The 22,274-nt window shown below is 42.4% G+C and overlaps 1 protein-coding gene across 1 annotated transcript in view; it reads left to right on the forward strand.

Moving 5' to 3' along the window:
• Positions 1-22,274, forward strand: part of CEMIP2 (cell migration inducing hyaluronidase 2) — a 179,424-nt gene that overhangs the window by 44,912 nt on the left and 112,238 nt on the right. Inside the window, exon 2 of the mRNA XM_082265489.1 lies at positions 18,500-18,848. Within this exon, the coding sequence (XP_082121615.1) occupies positions 18,518-18,848 (331 nt within the window). The 5' untranslated portion in view covers positions 18,500-18,517. The remainder of the gene's footprint in view (positions 1-18,499; positions 18,849-22,274) is intronic.

Below are 22,274 nucleotides of genomic sequence, written 5' to 3' on the forward strand. Positions count from 1 at the left end.
TACTAACAATCTGAAAATCGGCAGATTGTTCGTCAGACAAAATTTTCCTTCCGATTTTCACATCGTGTGTATGGGCCTTTAGGCTGCTTTCACACGGATCAGTTTTTCTTCTGTCTTTGTGTATAAAAAAAGAAAACAGCAGAAAAAACGCATGACCATTTGGAATTGTTCACACCGATCAGTTGCAGGTTTGTTGCTTTTCTCAAAGTCCCGCTTGCTTCATTTTTTGGTCTATGTTTGATGTAGTAGAAAAACGCATCAAAAACTCCTCAAACGCACCCGAAGTTGTATTTTTGAGTCTCGTGCCTTTTTTTTTTTTTTTTGCACAGGTGCAAAAAAAGCACTGGAAACGCGGCACAAACACATATTTTTGACGTTTTCCACATAAAAGAAAGCTCCCTAGATCTGAGTAGCAACTAATGCTTTATAACATGAGTGAGAATGAAACCTCTGCGATTCTTTTGCTCTGAGTGAAAGCCTAATTATGATGCCCCTTCCCCCAGCCAAGCTAAAGTGAGCTAATATCCCAGTATCGCTAATGAGTTTCCCTAAGGAGCTGAAGAGTGTCCATTGATTTTCTGTTATTGTTTTTCTCTTTGAACACACAAGCATAGTGGATCCATTCGCACAGCGTCTACATTGGTAATGTACGAATATCTCTTTTCTTTTCCAATTATTGCTTATTATATTCCTGATTCTGTGACAAAGGGGCACGTAAAGCATTGTTTTCAAAGGCAGATTGTAGCATTTCCTTTTTTTCTTTTTTTTTTTCCCATGATATTTTTCCATAAGCTGATATATATATACCTCTAAATGAACGTCATTGTTAATGATAATTGTTATTTAGCATGGACTCCTGCAGAAAGGTCACAGAAATCCCAGGATCTTTATTGTAAATCACAGTGTGACAGCGATAGATATGTCAATGCAGGATGCCGGTGCCATACCTCTGCCCGTTTCAGACACGCCTATGTCAGTGAGGAAGGTGAAGGTTTGTTGCTTGAACACCCTTTTGTACATAACAGTGTGACACAGATAGGTGTGTCAAGGCAGGATGCTGGTGACATACGTTTGTCTATTTCAGGCACACCTCAGTGAGCAAGGAATGTTTGTGGTTACAACACCCTTTTGTATAGGCAGTTTTCTGGCTTTTTAATTTTTTGGTCTGAGCATAGATATATATTTGTTTCAATCATATGAGGGCCCCTTCATACTACAATGCGGTGCGGGAAAGGCATGTTCCTTGCACGGTTCCCACACCGCACTAGAACGCACTGCTTTCTGCTGCAGGTGCCAATCTAAAGTTAATGGCACCCCAGGTGATGCAGATCGCAAATACAGTGCGTTTTTCAGGCACAAAAACACATGGTGCTGCAGTACCATGCAGTTTGGTGTAGCATTTTTAAAAGTAGTGCATGCTCTATTTTTCGTTTTCTGTTACCTTTTACAGCCTATTCAAATGATTCAGGTGTGATCCGGCCTTTATCCACTAAGAACTCCTTCACACCAGAATGCTGTGCAGGAAACCTGTGAGTTCTGTGCGAAGTTCCCACACTGCTCTTAAAACGCACTGAGTGCTTCGAGTGTCAATGTATTCCTAACAACCACAAACGCAGATCGCAAATGCAGCGCACGTGCCTTCATCAGATCACATGGTACTGCAGTGATATACGATCAGGTTGCAGTGCATTTTTGAAAAGTAGTGCCATCCAGTGCAATTTCAGCTCTTTTTTTAAATGAATATGCTGGAAAAATGCCGCACACTGAATTGCAGAGGAACACAGACTTCAGGTATGGACCAGCCCTTAGGGCTCTTTCACAGAGGCGGACCGTTCAGATCCGCCTGTCCGTTTTTTTGGCGGATCTGAACGGTCCCCCCATGCATCCCTATGGGGCATCGGATGTCAGCGTAGACATGTTCGCTGACATCCGATCCGTCAAATCTGGACGGATGGAAACCCTATTTTCCATCCGTCCAGCGGATCGGATCGGATCGGATGAGAACGGACCGACGGTCCGTTCCCATCCGATTTCCTTTATAGAATTGCATGGGGAGCTGACAGCTGTGTCTCCGCACATAGTGCGGAGACACAGCTGTCATCCTCCTGCTCAGCGGGGGATCGGCAGATCGATCCCCCGCTGAGAAAAACTAACTCCCGACGGACGGAGTATGTGAAAGGGGCCTAACTCTTGACTAATTCACTTTCTGAGCAAACCATTGTCCCTGGGACAGAAAGTGAGAGTCATGGATAGCTAAAACCATAGGTTCTAATTCCTCCTCAATATATCCAAAAGCTTCACTAGTGTTACTTTTCATGTTCTTCATCACTTTTGAGAGAAATGGGGTTGGTTGACGTTAACAAAGGTTAGCTTACATAGAGCTCCTTTAAATGTATTTTTCATTGTAATCTAAACAAAATAGTGGCAGAAATCTAACTGACTGAAACCAATGATGTCAGTCCGTTCGCTGCCTAAGGGTCCTTTCACATGGGCTTTCTGCCCGGCGGACTCCGTTTTTCAATCCGCCGATCCACGCTAAGCAGGTGGATGACAGTTCCGATTCCGCTTACTTTGCAGAGACGGAGCTGTCGGATCCCCGCTCTCCTCTATGGGAGATCTGATGAAAATGGACCACCTGTTGTTTTTTCATCCGATCCTCCAGATGGATGGAAAATAGGGTTTCCATCCGTCTGGATTTCACGGATCAGATAGCAGCGGGTGTGAGCGGAGATGTCACCACTGACATCTGCTGCTCCATAGAGGTACAGGCGGTCCATTTTCATCAGATCTCCCATCGGAAAGCCTGTGTGAAGAGGGCCTTAAAGAATTAACTTTCAAAAGTATTTCCAAATATGTGTGAAAGTAAAAGATCATCTTGATGTAATCAAATTTTTTTTTTTTTTTTTTTGAAGTGGTTGTAAAGCTTAGACATGAAATATGAACAAAGCATATCCCTATATATGGTGTACTTGTGTCAATCCAAGGCACTAATGCCCCATACACTCGTGCAGATTATCAGTCTGCAGACTTACCAAAACCACATAATATGAGGTCAAACCTAGACACTTTCAATTTGTATGCAATCCGGCAGGCCCTTGCACTACATAGAAAAGGTAAGTCTGCAGACAAAAGTCTGCAGATAATCTGCACGTGTGTATGGGGCTTTAGTGTCATTTCTGTCTGCTGCATCATTCCTCTGCTATCTGTATGAGTTACTTCTGACCAGTTTTCCTGACACCAAGAGATTAAAGGTGATAGGGGAGGGACCTCCAGCTTATTGGCAGCCTCAGCTTTGTTCCTGTGTGCTGTGTGGTGGGGGTGTGTCCCTTCCCTCCAATCCAGCTCTCAGAGCTCTCCTCCCTGAGCTCTGCAGAGTGTAACTTCAGCTCCCTGCTCCTTAAAAAAGCTTAGATAAGTTTTATAATTCAGCACTTTGAACAGATGTAGAGAAGAGGAGACTGCAGATGTAGGTACAACCTTTGTAGGAGAATTTGGTTCATCTGTGTATCACCTGAGGCCAGTCACTTCACTGGGTATTTGGAAGTGTATACAACCACTTTAGTGATTTGTAAAACTTGTTTTTATGTATAGCTTGTCGGTGTATATGGAGGCAACTATACTGTATTAGCTCATTACATACATAGGCCCTTCTCCGTTTGCAGTGCTATCGTGGTCATGCAGTGTGATGGAGCGCCGTACAGACATTCCAGTCTCAGTGCTCCCCAAGCAACAGAGTTCTAAAGAGTGTCGTAGACCCTCCTGAATTTCCCAGAATACCTTTCACAAAGGCAAGAAGTCTAGAGTAGTGAGATTCCATAGAGATACAGAGAGCTGTCTGATGGCTACTCTACATATATCTATAAGCAATGCAGTGAAAGAGCATGCATGCTTTAAAGTGAAGTCTCCTAAAAGAGAATGGATATGCAAACCTTAATAATTCACTTTTCTTATTTGGTCACCTTTTTGTTTTTTTAATGCACTATTTGAATTGTTTTGAATACCTGTTAAGTGATCCTGTCAGTAATCTTGTCATCTATTTGTGTGGCACTTTTATCAGTTAGGCCCCTTTCACACAGGCTTTCCAATCCGGTCCGTCTGTCAGTTTTTCAGGCGGACCTGATCGGATGCTCCATGCACCCCTATGGGGCAGCGGATGTCAGCAGTGACATGTTTGCTGATACCCGCTGCTCTCCGATCCGATGTGGTCCATGAAATCAAGACGGATGGAAACCATATTTTCCATCCGTCTGGAGGATTGAATTGGATGAAAACTGACAAGCAGTCAGTTTTCATCTGATCTCCCCATAGAGGAGAGCGGAGATCTGACAGCTCTGTCTCTGCAAAGTAAGCGGAGATGGACCTGTCACCTGCCTGCTCAGCGGGGATCGGCAGATCGATCCCTGCTGAGCAAAACTGAGTCCGCAGGGTGGAAAGCCTGCGTGAACGGCCCCTTGCATTGTTCAAAGCCATCTCTGAGGGCTACAGAACCCCACACCTTTGTTTGGGGGGGGCTTGTAGTACTATCCTAGGATAACATGTTAGGGAAGGGGGGTGGGGTGTTGTAGTACTGTCCTAGGATAACAACGTTGCGTCTTATAGTAAGTATTGTGTCTGGAAGGATGTTACTGGTAGGATCATGAGATGAGAATAAAGCAGGGAGGTGAAATAGCCTAAAAAAAAACATAAAACAAAATCTAAGGAATGGTGCGCTGTAATATTTTACATGTTTCTTTTTGGGTTTAGATGCACTTTAAGGTAAATACATTAGTGACAACTTAAACCATGCACACTGAAAGTACACAATTTTTTCATCTTTATTACTCAGCCAAGTCAGAATGGATTTGATACTTCATCTGATTCTGTTCTAATCCATATAACATGATGTTAGCTCTTTATTACATAACACATTTTATATACTACACAGCTTTATGGCCAGTCAGGGAGTGGGTTTGGTGGGTTGCGTAGTATCCAGACATGGCAAAATAAGACAGCAGAAAGCAAGTTCCAATACTGGACGAATAATAATGTACATCAATGGGTGGTGGTTGCCTTGTTTTACAGCGCATAGCTCTGCTTTACCATTACATCTTGCATGTTCCCTTGGGCATTCAAATATTTGACATCAACATCAGAACATTGGATAACATTTTGACTAATGTTAAATCTAATACAAATGTGAATAAATATGTTGCTACCCTTTCATGAAATAAGAACCCACAATTTTCTCTGAAATAGCATTAAATCAGTCCTAGTAACTGGCACCCCTCATTGATTGTTCCATATTTAATACCATTTTAGACTTTTTGCTTTTGATTTTTGGTTAAATGGAATAGTTTAAATAATAAAACAAATGGCAATGGCATTGACAAAAATGGTTTGACCCTTCACCTAATATTTTGTTGTACAATACAACCTTTAGAGCCCATTCAGACAGGGGCGACACGACTTGCTGGGGCGACCTCAGCACGACATGCACGGACTTCATATAATTGAAGTCAATGCAAGTCGCCTCCAGGTCGCCCCAAAGTAGTACAGGACCCTTTTTCTAAGTCGGAGCGACTTCTGTCGCTCCTATTAGAACGGGTCCTGTGCTAATCAATGGCAGGCGACCCACCGCGACTTGTCAGGTGACCAAGTCGCCTGACAAGTCGCGCTAGTGTGAATGGGGTCTTAGAGGCAATCACTGTAAACAAGTGATTTTTATAACTTTCAGTGAGACTTCTGCCCTTGTCCATTCTTCTTGAGCAAACTGAACTGCTCTCACAGTCTCAAGGTCGTAGGGTGCCTTCCCCGGATGTTCAGCTCCTTCCATAGATGTTCAGTAGATTCAAACCAGGGCTCATACAAGGCCACTTGAGAAAAGTCCAGTATTTTCTTATCTATTCTTGGATGCTTTTCGCTTTGTGTGTTTTGGGTCTTTATCCTCTTGAGGGACCCATAACCTGCGACTGAAACCAAGCTTTCTGACACTGGGCAGTACATTTTAGTGTTCTTTTCTCTAAGGATGCACCGAATGTTCGGCGGCCGAACATTATTCGGCCGAAAATAGAAAAAATAGCACTTCTGGTGTTCGGCCGAATAAGTAAAAAGGCCGAATAAATTTGTGCCGAACAATGTCAGCGGCGGTCACTAAATGGCGGCCCGCGCGATGCTTCCGCCCGGACCGTGAGCCCGCTACCTAGGAGTCCTTCAGTCCCCTTCCTCATTGCGGCTCCCGGCTCCCTGCTCACACGCCGCCGGTGTCCTGTCAGGCCGCGAGTAGGGGGTGTGACATCACGCGTGCGTCCCGCCCCCTGCTCCTGACTGCGGCTCCTTCACACTAGGTCCAGCGAGCGTGACGCTATGTGCACGCCCCGCCCCCCTGTTCGTGGCTTTTGGCTCCGACCTGGCTGCAGTTCAGGTATGTGGAGCACATTTGGGGGAGAATACGCTAGCTGCACAAGCATTAGTGTGCAGACTGGCATATTTTGCCATATGTTGCCACTTGCCATGCTCATTAGAGTGCCCTATTAAGTGCCCCTTAAAAAAAAAAAAAAAGAAAAAAAATGTGCCCAACAGAGTGCTCCCTTGACATAAAATGTGGCCATCAGCGTGCCCCTTATTTTATGCTAAGGGACATGCTGATGAGCATATTTTATGTTAAGGGGCACTCTGATGGGCATATTTTATGTTAAGGGGCACGCTAATGGGCATATTTTATGTTAAGAGCAACGCTGATTTAAATGTTTTTTGTTTTGCCCATCAGAGTGCCCCCTAACATAAAATGTGCCCATCAGCGTGCCCACTAACATAAAATGTGCCCATCAGCGTGCCCCCTAAAAATTGGCAAAAAAAATGGAAAAAATGCGAAACACCGCGTTCGGTATTCGGCCTTCGGCCAAGCATTTCGTTATTATTCGGCTTCGGCCAAGAATTTCATTTCGGTGCATCCCTACTGTTCTCTGAAAGCCTAATTTTTTGCCCAACATAGAGGTAATGTTACTTGCCAAAAAGCTCCAGTATTTTCACCTCACCTAAAAGCATTGTAGCCTCTCAATATGCATTTTGGAAAATTCAAGTCTGGATTTTTTTTTTCTTTTAATGGTGGAGTCCTCCTATGTCTTATTCCTTAGAGGCCTGAGTGACTCGAAAAGGGATGGATGGTGCAATAAAACACTCATGTAAGTTGAACTTTGAGTTCAGCTTGTATCTCTATGGACTTTCCATGGCTCACTCAATCCATGCTGCTCACAAACAGCATGGATTCACTCAATCCTGCTGTTTATTCTGGGTTGGTGTTTTTTTTGTGGCCTTGACCAGGGAGGTTGGCTACACTACCTTAAACATCTTAAAAATATTTGCAACCGTAATCATATGAACATCAAGCTGCTTGGAGGTGGTGGAAGCCTTCACTTTTCATATGCTTGTCTATAATTATCTTTTTGATCTCCTCAGACGACTCTTCTTTTTGCTTTAGGCTGAGTTCATTTTGGTGGCCGATTGATGACTTCTATTAAAGACCTGATTGGAGTGGTTCTAAAGATTGAAGGTTTTTTACCTGCATGCATTCTGTGCATGACAGTAAAAAACCCTTCAGTGTGCTGCTCTCCCCTCAGCCTTCCCTAATACTTAACCCAAACCCCATCTCGATCCAGCGATGTGCACAAAAGTGGCTGCTGTCCGGGCTCTCTGCCGCCTCATTGGCTCAGTGGGAGCTAATGGGAGGGGAGCAGGGGTGGGGCTAAACCCTGCTCTTTATGTCTTTATGGATATACAGAGTGGGGTTCGGGAGCGAGCACGTATTGCTATGGGGTTACCTGGCAGGGGGAAGGAGCCAGGAGCACCGGCGTGGGACCTGAGAAGAGGAGAATTAGGCTGCTCTGAGCAAAATCATTCACAGAGCAGTTAAATATATCATGTTTTGTCAATTAAAAAAAAAAAAAAGCCTTTAATATCACCTTAACGATAATTACAGAAAACAGTCTGAAACATCATTATGATCCAATTATTTATTCCTTTCTAGGGTACCAACAAATCTGTCCTGACCATTAATATGTCATGACCATATGAATATCTTTGTAGAATGAGCAATAATTTATCTATTTTCACACTTTCTTTGCTTAAGGCTGCCCATACATGTTCAATTTCCTTGTACAATTTTCTTTATTTACCAAAAAAAAAAACATAAAATATGAGGTCAAAACTAAACAATTTTCAATTGTATCCAATTAGGCAGGCCCTTGCAGTACGTAGTTTAAGGTAAATCTAAAGTAAAATTGTACAAGAAAATTGAACATGTATGGCCAGCCTTAAGCCGCGTACACACGTGTCGAAAATTGGCAGGGAATTTTTGGCCAACGTCCGATCTGCAGATTTTCGGCTTGTTAGTATGATGCTTCCGACAACCCACTCCGACTTTTCGGCCGAAAAAAATCTGGCGTGCAGACTATAAAATTTTTGTTGGCCGTCAAAACGCGGCCGATTTTCGTGCAGTCAGTACAGATTTCTACAGGGAAAAATCTGATGAGCAAGTCTGGGCATGCTCAGTGAAGAAAGAACACAAAGAAAGCAACCCAGCACATGACATCACTTCTGAAGTAGATTTTTGTTGGGCGAGAAAATTCGTGTGCAGTCTAGGCACATTCCAACCAACAAAACACAACTCTGGACAAAAGTCGGACTATCGGTCGGCCGATAATCGTTGCGTGTGTACGGGCTTTAGTCTGATGTGCTAAAGGCATGCAGGTATACATGAGCAATTGCTTTGAATTGAATCCCTTTTCTTGAGGAATAAAAGCATTGTTCCAATGATCTGTAAGAAAATGGAAAACAGAATCTCATTCACAGGGGCTAAACATCCAGTATGCATGAGTGAACCCTTTTTTCCTATGTTGAAGCCCACTTTTTTTTATATACATATACAGGCATGTTTATAATAAAGCTTACCTGTATGTATCTCCTAAACGTGCACTGATTAGGAGATATTCTCTTTTTGGCAGCTGGTGACGTCATCGGCGCTCTGAACGAATGGCATACCTGTGCTGTTCCTTCAGAATGCTGTGCCGTGGGAGTGACGTCACCACGGCTCAACCATTCAAGCTGCCGGAGCCCCCAACCCCAGAAGGAAGACCAGGTAAAGATGGAAGCCCTGTCAATAATGACAGTGTGCCGCTGGAGGGCTTTGTTCCAAGGTAAGTATTTAATATTGTGCTAGTATGTGATGCAGGGGATTTTTTTTTTTTTTTAATGCCGCGGTTTACTACTTCTTTAAGCTATCATTTATAGGGGCACATTTGTTAGCAGATCATACTGATCGATAAAAAGGACCACTAACCCCCCCCCTCCCCATACCATATAGAGATTGCGTAATGTAACTGCATGATATGATATCGTAATACCCGTTTACATATAATTTTGCTTCAACTGATTACATACCAGAGGTGATGGTGGCAGCTGCCATATTTTTGTAGCCTCGGTCTGTATAGATGGATTGCATCCTGCTTTCATATTTCTGCTCACTCCCTCGAACTCTTCTGAAACTTTGTAGACATGGTTGTGTGGCATGGAATGAGTAGAAAGGAGAATACTCACACCAAATCTGAATTAGACCCAGAAGCTTCATTTGGGTATGCTGAATTGTCATTCAGTTTGTGGGTTAAGCTCTCTGTGCCAAAGTGTCAACCAGATGATGTTTCACAAGTAACTTGTGCTGCTGTGGTGTGATGTGTTGGGGGAAAAATAAGTTGGGCTCTTCTCTTTTGTTGAATTTTTTGAAAGATTTCCCTCACTGTAATAGTGACAATGGTTTCATCAGATTGTAAGGGAGGGAATAAAGCATCTAATGGGTTCCAGCCCTCCCCTCAGTGCCCGGACAAGGTCATCCAGCACCCAGGGCAATGATGCCGAACTACAAACCCCCCCCCCCCCATTCCCTTAGGGTTAGGTTCAGGATGCCCCCATCCATGCAATAAACTATTGCGCCCAGGGCAGCCGGCCCTTCTGCCCACCCCTTGTCTTGGCCCTGCCTCCCCTACCTTGTGAAAAAGTATAGATCATGCTCACAGGTTGATTAGTTATGTTGTTATTGTTCATTGACATACAAGTGATCTTCTCTCTCTCTCAAAGGGCTTAATTACACTAGTGTTGGCCTTCTGAAGGGCAGTCAGTGGTGAGGAAATCCATGGTGAATTGCTCTTTAGAGGCCATTGGCCAGGCAGTGAGGCGGCATTGTCGCCTCCTCACCACTTGTGTTAACTCTTAAAAACTCGCACCACGTTGCACACAGTTGCAGCAGCAGCGCCAATCCAGGTTAATGGGTTACGTTTGGCAGGCCAGCTGAAGATGATAGAGAGGACAGTTGCCATGTGGCCATGAAAGGAGGGCGGGGTGGTTACAACGCAGCTCCACTGTAAGTGAGGCTCTGTACTCGCTAACTAGTGCTGATTTATGTTCCTAGGCCAACACAGGAGCTACAGATCTTGTTGAAATCTTTAAAGGCTGTAGACAGAAGCCAAAGTAACAACTGGAATCCTACAAGGTCAAAATAAGTGTCAGTTTTCTTTTAACAGCTGGTCACAACATCAGCATTTAATGGACACCCCCCCCCCCCCACTCCTGTAAAGCATATGGAAAATTCTTAAAACTGTAGAACCTGGAATAACATATATGATGTTGACATTTGTGTCATTTTTCATTTTGAATTTATGCCACTGATGGCATTGATAAACCAGAAGTGAAGTGTACATTAATTCCTTTTTTTTAGAAAGATACTTCTGCTTAAATATGTGTTGTGTGTCATACAGGATGTGCACTCAACAAATCGCCAAGTACAGAGCCAGGATGTTTTAGAATCTAGAGTTGTTAAAAATACAGATCTTGTGAAACGCTGAGCATTTTTGCACCACAGTGCAGTACAATACACAACACAAGGAAACCAAGATGTGCTGGGTAAGCATAAATAAGAAACAGGAGAAACTTGGAAAATATATATATTATATCTAGCTTTCCTGGGTCAGTAATGGGCCATACACACTAAGAATTTCTGAAGACTTTTTCCTTTAGACTTACCAAAACCATATAATATGAGGTCAAACCTAAACACTTTCAATTTGTATGCAATCTGGTAGGCCCTTGTACTACATAGAAAAGGTAAATCTGAAGGAAATCTAACCACAAAAGTTGGATAGTGTGTATCCAGCTTTAGGCTTTAATCTACATTTTTAATATACAGATTATGTGTATGTTAAAACAATTTTTTACTTCTCAAAGCACTTTTGACAGTATAACACAAATTTTTATATTAGTGTTCTAATAATTTAAATTAATTTTTTAAATTAGGCTAGTTGTGAAAATAAATGGGACTCCAGAATTAAAGTAAATGGCTGTTGTAAACCTGATGCAGACCATTTGAAGGTAGACTTCATTTAAATTGATATTAAAGGTAATCTTTTTTTTATTTTTTATACTTGCCTGCTCTGTGTAATGGTTTTGCACAGAGCAGTCCTGATCCGTCTCCTCTCAGGTCCCCTGATGGCTGGCTCCACCTCTTCTCCAAGTGCCCCCATAGCAAGCCGCTTGCTATGGGGGCACTCGTGCATGCTTGCTCCCAACCCCCCCCCCCCTGTGTGTTCATTAGACACACAAGACCAGGCTCAGCCCCACACCTGCTGCCTTCTCACTGGCTGTGATTGACAGCAGTGGGAGCCAATGGCCCAGGAGAGCAGGTGCTCTCATGCACACGATGGGGGTCAGGTAAGTGTTTTTTTTTTTTTTTTTTTTTTTTTTTAGGGGGCTGCATACTGAAGGTTTATACCCTAATGCATAGAATGATGTATGAAGGTAAACAAAAACCTTCAGGCTTTAAAACCACAGTATATCTTAACCCAAGAACAAAGTATAATATTTTGCAGCTTACCTGTCCTCGGGTCCTTTTGTCCTTCTTTTGGGCTTTTTATTTTTATATGGTGGTCCTGAGAAATACATACTTTTTGCCCTAGGGTGAAAACATCCAGTCCACCTTATCTATGGGGTAGCAGTGTGGTCACCATAGGAACAGAGGTGTTTTATAATCGCAGAGCGCCTCCTCCTTGCTTTATCAGCATATTACTGTATGTAGCCAGGTGGAGAAGTACCGGTAGTGCGGCGGTACAATATAAGCCTCGAGTATTATTCCTTTAAGAATTCCAGCAGATTGGAAGCAGTGCGGAGTTGGGTGAGAGAGGCCTGCCGCCAGTGCAGAGAGAGAGAGTCTGTGACGCAGCAAGGAAGGAAGGAGACCCTGAGAGGCTGTGACGGTTGCCAGTGAACACGGCCCAGATACTGGAGTGCATGGTGATGTGGAGAACCGCAAGTATATGTAAAGTTGCACACACTGTTAATACTTAAAGCAGACCCTGGATATACTCATACCCCCTTTTACTGTGGAATGCAAATGTCACTTAAGTGACCAGAGCTCCAACTGCCAGCGAAGAATTGCAAAGCCTTGCTAGGACAGTGACTCCAGTGATTCATCCTTAAAGGGGGCCCCCTACAGGCGTTAGAGTGTGATTATCATTGTTTTAGATCTGAATGTTAAGAGTACATCTAATTGGATAAACTGAAATTGCTGAGTTACACCAGTAGTCCAAGTTTTGTAGTCAGATCAGATAGGATTGTCTGACAGTCACTTTCACTACTCCTTTAATAGTTGGTATATACATATATAAATATATATATATAAATACTCCATAACCTGTTATATTGTTGTTTTGGGATTTTGAGTCTTGAGGCCCCCATATTCATTTTTGGGGCACAAAATCCTGTCATAACCTTTTATTACCAATCCAGTTGTGTTGAACCTTATACTTGTTACCTTTTTCTCTTGAATTCAGTAAACTATTATACTGATACGAATTTCATTATCTCAATATGTCTGAACCTGTAGTGCCTAGCGGGTCGGAGTTACCTCAGGGTCTAGGGAGTGCGGAGGAAGTGCAATTACCCAGCAGCTCCCATGGGGGTTGTGCTACATGTATATAAGGGGCAGGTGTTCTGTAGTTCATGGATGAACTAAGCAGGACTAATTGAGATAATGCTGTAGAGTGCACTGCACAAAACAGGATTTCTGGTAGGGTCAACAGGTAAGGTTGTGCACTTATCGAATAGATCTAACCAACCATTTTAAATGGTATATTTGAAAGGTAGCATATAAGAGAAGATTGTTGCTGGGGTTTACATGTCCCTGGGGCCGCTGAGTGGGGGGGGGGGGGGGGGGGTCCAGTAAGTAAAATGCTTTTCCTGGCCATCTAGACCTGAACAAGCATTTCACCTTTGCAGAACGAGGACAGCTTCACTACAAGGGAGGATTTTTATTTTCCCCAAAAATGGTCTTTAACCAAGGCAGCTGTGCAGACCAGGTTTAGTATGAGACAGCCATCGAGTCCTGTAAGATTTCTTTACTCAGTGGCTCTTAAAGCCCAACTGCAGCAAAAACAAAAATATATTTCTCCAAACATGCAAGTTCACACTGGTCATGTCAGATTGCAAATGATTGATTTCTCCCATTTCTGTCATTTCAATGTACATTTATCTCATGGTCATCTAGGCCTTCTTCCTTTTCAGCATTTCCTCTGTAGGGAAACACAGAAGATAAACTCTTTCCAGTTGTTTTTCTTCATAATTGATAAATGGGAATGTTTGATTTCCTACTGCAGGGAAGAAGATACAGTCCGCTTTCATTCCTTGTAACATGACAATGATGTTTATTTTATATTGCAGTGGTGAATGTGTTTTAATATATATATTTCTAGAGTGGATTAAAAAAAATGGAAATATATGGTAGAGTGTAAGTATGGTTCTTGTTAACTGATATGTTTATAGCCGTGTTAACAAAAATGTACCACTCCTTCTTTTCTCTGAGGTTTTCCATCTGGTTTTATTTATTAGCAGCTCGAGTGGTAGTGTGCCTGGGGCATCCCCATACCCAGATGTTCAGAGTGTGTGTTTAAGACATCACTGTGCTGCAGCTGGAAAGACCTGGTATCATCGGTATCAATGTTCTAGTATTGGAGATGGAGATCGAAACCGTGATCTCATGGCTTTGCACAATAATGTCTAACAGGCTGTCCAAGGGGCTCATAAACCCAAGGATCTCAGTTTAATAAAGTTCTCACTACATTTGCAAAAAATACATTTTTAACTTTGCAGGAAAGCAAAGTAGGACCCTTCTATGTTCATGGTTGGAAAATACTTTTGCAGACTTCTGTTATTTATTACAGAATTGATATTTTGCTAGTAACCTTTTTTTTAAGTGATGCTGTCTATTATCTTTTATTTCTAAGCATTATTTCTTATATTATGGACAATATTTGAGCCCTACAACTTTCTCAATAATCACCAAGCAAAGTTAGACATTCAGCCGTTTTAGTGGAGTTGGCTTTCTCAATATCTAGATTGTTGTGGAAAAAGAAGATTCTGGTGCAACAGCTGTGCCCCTTATTGACTTTAAAAGAGAAGTACAGTAAAACCTTGGATTGCAAGCATAATTAGTTCTGGAAACATGCTTGTAATCCAAAGCACTCTTATATCAAAGCAAATTTCCCCTTAAGAAATAATGGAAACTCAGATGATTCGTTCCACAAGTCCTTCAGTTTATAGTCTATATACAAAGATTATAGCAATGTGATAGGTTGTGTAACCATAAAATGTCCATCCACAATATGCAGCCTTCCCAAGGGGATTAGAAGCAAAATCTAGCAGAGCTACAGAATATAAGAGAGATGAGAGGAGCCTCTAAGTGTAGCAATATGGTTACATTTAATGAAGGTTCAACATTTAGCAACTCACATGGTTGATGATTAAAATAGGCACATCTAAGTATGCAGGCATCCGGGGTAAAGCTGTCCACATAGACCATCTTCTGAACCACCGGCTCTCACCACTGTCAGTCTGCAATCATGACCGGGAAGAATAGCCTGCAGTAGAGTGATCTGAAAGTGAGGCTTTGAATCACTCGTGGAGTGTAGCGGGGAAGGGATGACGTTGGTGGTGCGGAGGATGGTCTATGTGGACAGCTTTACCCCGGATGCCTGCATTCTTAGATGTGCCTGTTTTAATCATCAACCATGTGAGTTGCTAAATATTGAACCTTCATTAAATGTAACCATATTGCTACACTTTAGAGGCTCCTCTCTTCTTTTCTATCCATGACGCTACTTGTATATCAAGACATCGCTTGTATATCAAGTCAAAATTGATATACAAGGTTTTACTGTATTGGTTTTCCCATTTAAAAAATAAATATAAATAATATATATATATATATATATATATATATATATATATATATATATATATATATATATATATACACACACACACATACACACACTCCCCTAGGTCCATGCTGCATCTGTCCCCCGCCGCCTCTGTAGTGAAAACTGAGTGATCAAACACAGCGGTCGCTCAGTTCTCCCCTCCGCTCTGAGCAGAGAGCCGTGGCTGTCAGTCTCTGGCTCTCTGCTCTACCCTTCTGGAGCGCTGGGCTGTGAAGGGAGCGGGAGAGGCTGGCTCAGGCTCTTGGTGGATCTCTGAGAGGCTGACTCAGCTGCTGGTCCAGGCTTCTAGGTGGATACCAACCATATGGACGGGATCTTTCCTGGGCCTGGACCACCTGAGTGATGTCAACGAACAGAGGGTCACAGGAGTGCAAAACGAACTGCACTCCTTTGAGATCTATAGTATGACCAAAAAAACTACCATCTGTAACCCCAGTTTCTAAAAATGTATGCAAGCTTTACCATGATAATGTTGTTTTGAAAGCTTTTTTTTTTTTTTTCTTCCCTGCTTTTAAAAACAAACTTTTTCATTAAAATAAAAGAGCAAAAGTTCTGTTCAAAACTGCACAGTAAACCCCTCCTGGACTTTTAAAGACCAAAACCATAAACATATTTTTATTATATTTAAATTTTTTTAAAAAGAACATATAAACATTACAAAAATATACAAAATAATTACAGCATAGGGATATGGCAAACTCAAGGCCACCTGTATTGGACCATCGGGCTAGCTGCCATGAACTCTTGCGTGGACACCTAGTCCACTTAGGTGTCCATGAGTTCATGGCAGCTATTTTGATGGTTCAATAAGGATGGCCTTGTGGCCTTGTGTTTGCCATATCCCTGTGCTGTAATGGGTACGAAGATTTTTTATCTGTATCTATTTTTTATATTGTAATGTTTATATGTTCTTTTTAAAACACGTTTAAATATAATAAGTACCTTTTTTTTTTTTTTTTATGATTTTGGTCTGTCTTTAAAAGTCCATGAGGGGTTTACTGTGCAGTTTTGACCAGAACTTTTGCTCTTTGAATAAATATTGGACATGACAGACACATTTTTTAAACATATAATATCTCTCCTCATATCATATAGTTCTTTCATTAAAATATCACATCCTACTCCTATGTGAAGTCCTTGTTCAGACACTTCCTGTAGATGGGGACAGTACTTGGTCCTTGTCTCCAAATTGTGCTTCTGTGTTGCCATCCTGTCAGGCAGGCTTTTGATGGAGATGGACAGTACACATGGGTTGTCAACTGTTGTCACTGTCAGAAACCCACCCTGAGAAATACCATGCAGCCTTTGATGGAGTACATGTAGACAGGAAGTGGCTGCAAAGTGATCTATAGCAGTGAGATGCAACAATAGGATGTATATTATAGCAGAAACTAATGGTAGTTTCATACCCATTGAGGGAGATTTACTAAAACAGAAGCACAGAATCTGATGGCTGTGCATGGTAGCCAATTGACTTCTAACTTCAGCTTGTTCAATTAAGCTTTGACAATAAAACCTGATTGTTTTTATGCAGAGCTGCACCAATTTTTTTAGTAAATAACTCCCATTGTTCTGGCAAAGAAAATGGAATTCCGTTAGGGTTTAAGATTTTGAGTAAAACTTTTTTTTTAAAAATGGAGGGGTTCCATTGCTGACCTCTTTCTGAAAATTCCAAACACCTGTATGTTGTTCAGATCTAAAAGTCCAAATACTTTGTCACTGAATTGGAACTACTATACCATTCAGGAAAGTCCAAGAAAAGTCAGAAACCCTGGTTTGCATACTCCCTTGATCAGAGGGTAGTCATCAAGAAAGCCAGGAAGCTGGTACTTTGAAAGAATTTGGCAGCACTGGTAGTCCTTGTTTCTCTAATAATGGGTTACCTTTTTAAAATGTAATCATTTTCCAGAAAATTGACAGCCGGGTAAAAGAATTGATGTGTTGCATCTTGAAGTTAACATTCACTTTAAATAACTGCTATATTCTGCCCCCCCCCCCCCTGCTCTGCTTGTTAGAACAACTGTCTCTGCTTTTGAGCTCTCAATACCTGGCAAACTTGCAGTCATGGGTTCCTTGTAATCAGCATTCATTGTAACAAATGGAATGTCATGTTTGTTCAAGGCTTCCATTCAAAGCAGCAGACCTTGCCAAAGCGTGCCTCTTGTCTGCTACTTTTTCTTGTTTGTCAAATTACTTAGCCTAACATCTGGGACTGCCAGGTGTACAGAAGGGAACTGTTCATCTCAGAGGGTCAGGTCAGTAAATGAAAGCAATTTGTAATGATCTTGGTCTAGCAATATGCGAATACATGGTCTGAATGTGCGAAATCCAATTGATTCCTCCATCCACACTAAACCGCATGGGATGAAGGAGTCTTTTGTCTCGCCTATCGTAGTGTGACAGCGGCAATCATTACCTGAACATTCACTGTATCTGGTTGGAGGCAGTCCCTGTTTGGCAGACATTTTTCCACCTAGCTCCTTTGACAAAATTCGATGTAAAAAGCTGACTTTGGGTTGAGCTGGGCGGTGCCCAACAAGGCCACCCCTGGATCACATTTCAGCTGATTTATCAGATTCTGACAGAATTTGAGTTCTTTATTGCAGATGTAAGTGCTACAGTAGATCATGAGTTTATTGGTCCTTGTATGGTGTATGAGTCTTCTCCAGAGACTGGAATTGGCATTGCTAATGAGCAGTGGGTTAAAATTTTTTGCTTGATATTCCCTTTTTAGCAGATGATTAAGTATAATCAAGTGCTCATGAGGTAATGAGGAAAACGGCCCAACGTACATTGAAGAATGGATGCATAAATTAATGGAGAAGGATTTTGAGGGTCTAATCTGGCTGTATTGATCAGATCCCAGTATCTTCATTAGCTTTGCACTTGCTCCTTTGGGTGCCACATGGAGAATGTACTTGCTAGCTATGTAGGTACCAGAAGAAAAGTTGGCTGGGTTTTATGATGGCATTCAAAATTGTTGACACCTGAAAGGAGACCTCTATAACTCTTTCAGGATTTTCATTGAGGCATTTCGGATACTTCTAAAATTTAAAGTGGCAAAATGGGTAATGCACACTGTTTACAAAGCTGTGTTATAACTTGTGCTTATAGCTTTTCCAGATATGTGCTTTTTAGTTTTTTCACTTTTTTTTTTTTCTAGTTTCCTTTAATAATTTTTTTTTAATACTTTCTTGTTTCGGCAGATTTGACATCACATAACCATGCATTCAGGTGACTACAGAGGGGGCTCCCGGCTGTTCCTTCAGCCACAGAATGGCAACAACCTGCGCTCTCCAGGTTACGTGCCTGGCAGAATTGTTCCATTACGCCCACCACCTCTTCCAAAGACTCAAGCATCAGCCAAATTTAATTCTACGGGGCAAGAAGCACATGCAACATTTGGGTTTTCTAGAGACGAACAAAACAATCACGCACAGGTCATTCGCAGGAGAAGACATAAAAACACTTTAATATGCTTTGCTATTTCCAGCCTGTCATTTTTTATTATCCTCGCAATTGTTCTAGGAATATCCTCAAAGTATGCCCCTGATGGTAAGTTTCCATCTATATAGTTTTCAAGTCAGGGTCATTGTTGTGAATTATTTTACGTATAGTATATAATGTTGGAAATCTAGGTTTACACAATATAAGGGTTAACTGTGATAAAGCAGGCCTGTGTGGTTCGCCTGGCAGTATGAGATTGGCACAGTTGTGAAAAATTCAGTAGTTTATAGGCTCTGTGCTGTCCTCCAATGGTGCTGCTGCTGTGGACCCAAAAAGAAACACTAACTGACACATTCAAAATGACAGTCCTCTCTAGGGCAGCACAGTGGCTAAGTGGTTAGAACTTTAACCTAGCAGCACTAGAGTAATTGGTTCAAACCCCAACCATGACATTACCTGCCTGGAGTTTACATGTTCTACCTATGCCTGTTTCTTCCAGGTACTCCAGGTTCTGCTCACACTTCAAATACATGCTGGTTGGTTGGTTATTTGGCTCCTGTCTAAATTGGCCCTAGTATGTGTAATGTATGAATGTGAGTTGGGGACCTTAGATTGTAAGCTCCTTGAGGACAAGGACTGATATGAATGTACAACATATATAGATGTGTAAGCACTACATAAATGGACGACGATATAGAAGTAAATACATAAAATCTCTAGGTTAACTTAGACCCTCCATAATAATGCCTGGGCACCCACCAAACCCAGGGCTCTATAACTGAGTTATTATGTTTGTGGAGCTGCCACTTTAGAAAAACCCATTAGACAGGACCCCTCACTGATACTACTACCACAGTGCTGGTACATATTCAGCATGTTCTAACTATTTCCAAATCCTTTCTATATAGTTCATTTTGTTTTTAAATCGCATTGGAGGCACTCTAGTTAGATGTTATGTCTGCATGGCCTTTCTTTTTTAGTACATTTCTTTGAACTAAACCTTACAAATATTTCTAACTAAGGGGTTTATTCACTAAAGGCAAATCACTGTGCACTACAAGTGCACTTGGAAGCACAGTCGCTGTAGATCTGAGGGGAAGATCTGAAATGAGGGGAAGCTCTGCTGATTTCGATCATCCAATCATGTGCAAGCAAAAATGCTTTTTTTTTTTTTTTTTTTTTCCTTGCATGTTCCCCTCAGATGATCTACAGTGACTGTACTTCTTAGTGCACAGTAGATTTGCCTTTCCTAAAAAAAAAAAAAAACTACCGTATGTATGTTAAGTTATTCTCTAGTCTTAGTTTGCTTTGACTTACTGTATGTGTGCTTGCATATTACAAGTAAATATAAATCAAATTTGCTATTCTTAGCAAAGAGCTGTGATGTTTACTTTTCTTTGGTAAAACCTCAGAGCTTCTACATTTGTCATAAGATGACTCCGTTAAGAAGGAAGAGATCCTAATCTGGTTATGGTGAGTCAAGTTTATTACATTGCTTGAGCCTAGTAGCTAACTGGCTGCTTTACTGCTATCTGGAGATCTGTTAGATTTGCCTTCTACCTTATGTTCTGAGGAAAACGTTTTACCAGACAAGAAGTTTAAAGAAATCGCAAATGGAGACCCCACCCTCCCACTTGAATAAAAAAAATATTTATTTAAAGTGGTTGTAAAGGCTCAAGGTTTTGCACCTTCATGCATATTATAAAAAAAAAAAAAAAACGGGTCTGCAGCAGAGCACCAGTCCCTCCTAAAACTTACCTGAGCCTCATCTTGATCCAGCGATGTGCATGAGAGCATTGGCTGAGACAGCATCAGTAGCCATTGGCTCCTGCTACTGTCTATCACAGCCAGAGAGGAGAGAGCGTTGGCAGGACTGAGCTGGGCTTTTTTGCTGTTTGTGTGTTTGTGTGTGTGTGTGTGTGTGTGAATGATCAGGATGAGGAATGTCACCAGCACACCATGGGTCTCCAAAAAATAGGTCCAAAGCTTTATTCAGCAATCACATCATTAAAGCAAATGGCAACATTTCGGAGCCTTGCAAGACCCCTTTATCAGGTATGTGAATGAACACACGGAGCAGTGGCTCAGGTGCCCCCATAGCAAGCTGCTTGCTATGGGGGCACTAGGCAGGAGGGAAGTGCCAGGAGAACCGGTGGGGGACCCGAGAAGAGGAGCTTCGTGATGCTCTGTGCAGGACCATTACACGGAGCAGGTAAATATAACCATGTTTGTTATTTAAAAAAAAAAAAAAAAAAAAAACATTGTTACTTTAATGTATTACGGTTGAAGAAATCCTTCACTTCCTGTCTGGTGAGGAAGGTGTCCTTAGGATTGAATGAGTAAGGCCCCTTTCACATGAGGTGGACTCCACATCCGATTCGATTGCTCAGCAGGGGATCTGTCCGCTGATTCCCACCCCCCACGCTAAGCAGGCGGATGACATGTCTTTGTCCACTCCGCTTATGCAGAGCGGACACAGATACAGCCCGCTGTCCTCTATGGGCAGGCGGATGTAAACTAACTGGCTTTCTGTTTACACCTGACTGCCATCTGATCTGATCTGGCCAGATGGAGGGGAACAGACACAAGTCCATTTACATCCCTCTGGCCATAGAGGAGAATGAAGGGTCTGGTCGGGTCCACCTGAAAAACAAATAGGCGAACCAGACCGGACCACCCATGTGAAAGAGGCTGAAGGGGAAATATTTCAAACAGGTGTTCAAAACTCTATCGAATACAAAAAGTACAAAACGAAAAAAGTTTTCTTCATTCATTCATTCATTCATTCATTCATTCATGGACACAGCTCCTGATTCTTCTTAACCATTGGGTTATACTGCCCCCTACAGGAGTAGGACACAAGGCAGGAAAAAAGCTATGGGCAGTCCCAGGGTATACTGCCACTCTCTGCTATAGGTACTTTTTCTGCCTAGTCAGGAGTAAGGACCTAGTTCCTTTCTGGGATCTATGGTCCTGGCGATTTTTTTTTTTTTTATCCTTGTTGTTTTGTTCCTGTGAGATCTACAATCAATTGCCGGACTTGGAGACGGACTGGATAATCTAGATCCAGAGGGTCCCCACAGTCTGGCCAGCGAGCGCGCGCAGGCCTCAGCTCCGCTCTAGGTCGGCCTCTACGTAGCCCCACTGGACGGGGGCTGGCCTGCGAGTTGAACATCATGCGAGGCCGCATACGACCTGGTCTCGGCCTGAGTCGGTGTTCCTCCTCCCCCACAGCCACCCACATTTTGATAGAGCGATGTTTCTGGTATAGTAAATAGCTGTCCACCCCCCCCTCTGCTTCTGGGGGGGGGGGTTTGGGGTGGACATGGGCCCCTCCCTAGGATGATGGGACCCCCGGGTTCCCATTCTTCCCCCCCCCAACCCTCTAAACTTCCGGTGGTCACTGTGGGTTTTTGCCCCCCCCCCCCCCCTGCCGGGTGAGGTTATGAATAGCTTTTGCCACATGCTCTTAAAGGGGGCTTGTTGGAGTTGCTGCTGACCAGGTTTTTCCTGGTGTGCAACGGGGGGTCGAGC

Source organism: Pelophylax lessonae (genome assembly GCF_965119305.1).
Source record: "Pelophylax lessonae genome assembly, chromosome: 1".
Classification (NCBI taxonomy): domain Eukaryota; kingdom Metazoa; phylum Chordata; class Amphibia; order Anura; family Ranidae; genus Pelophylax; species Pelophylax lessonae.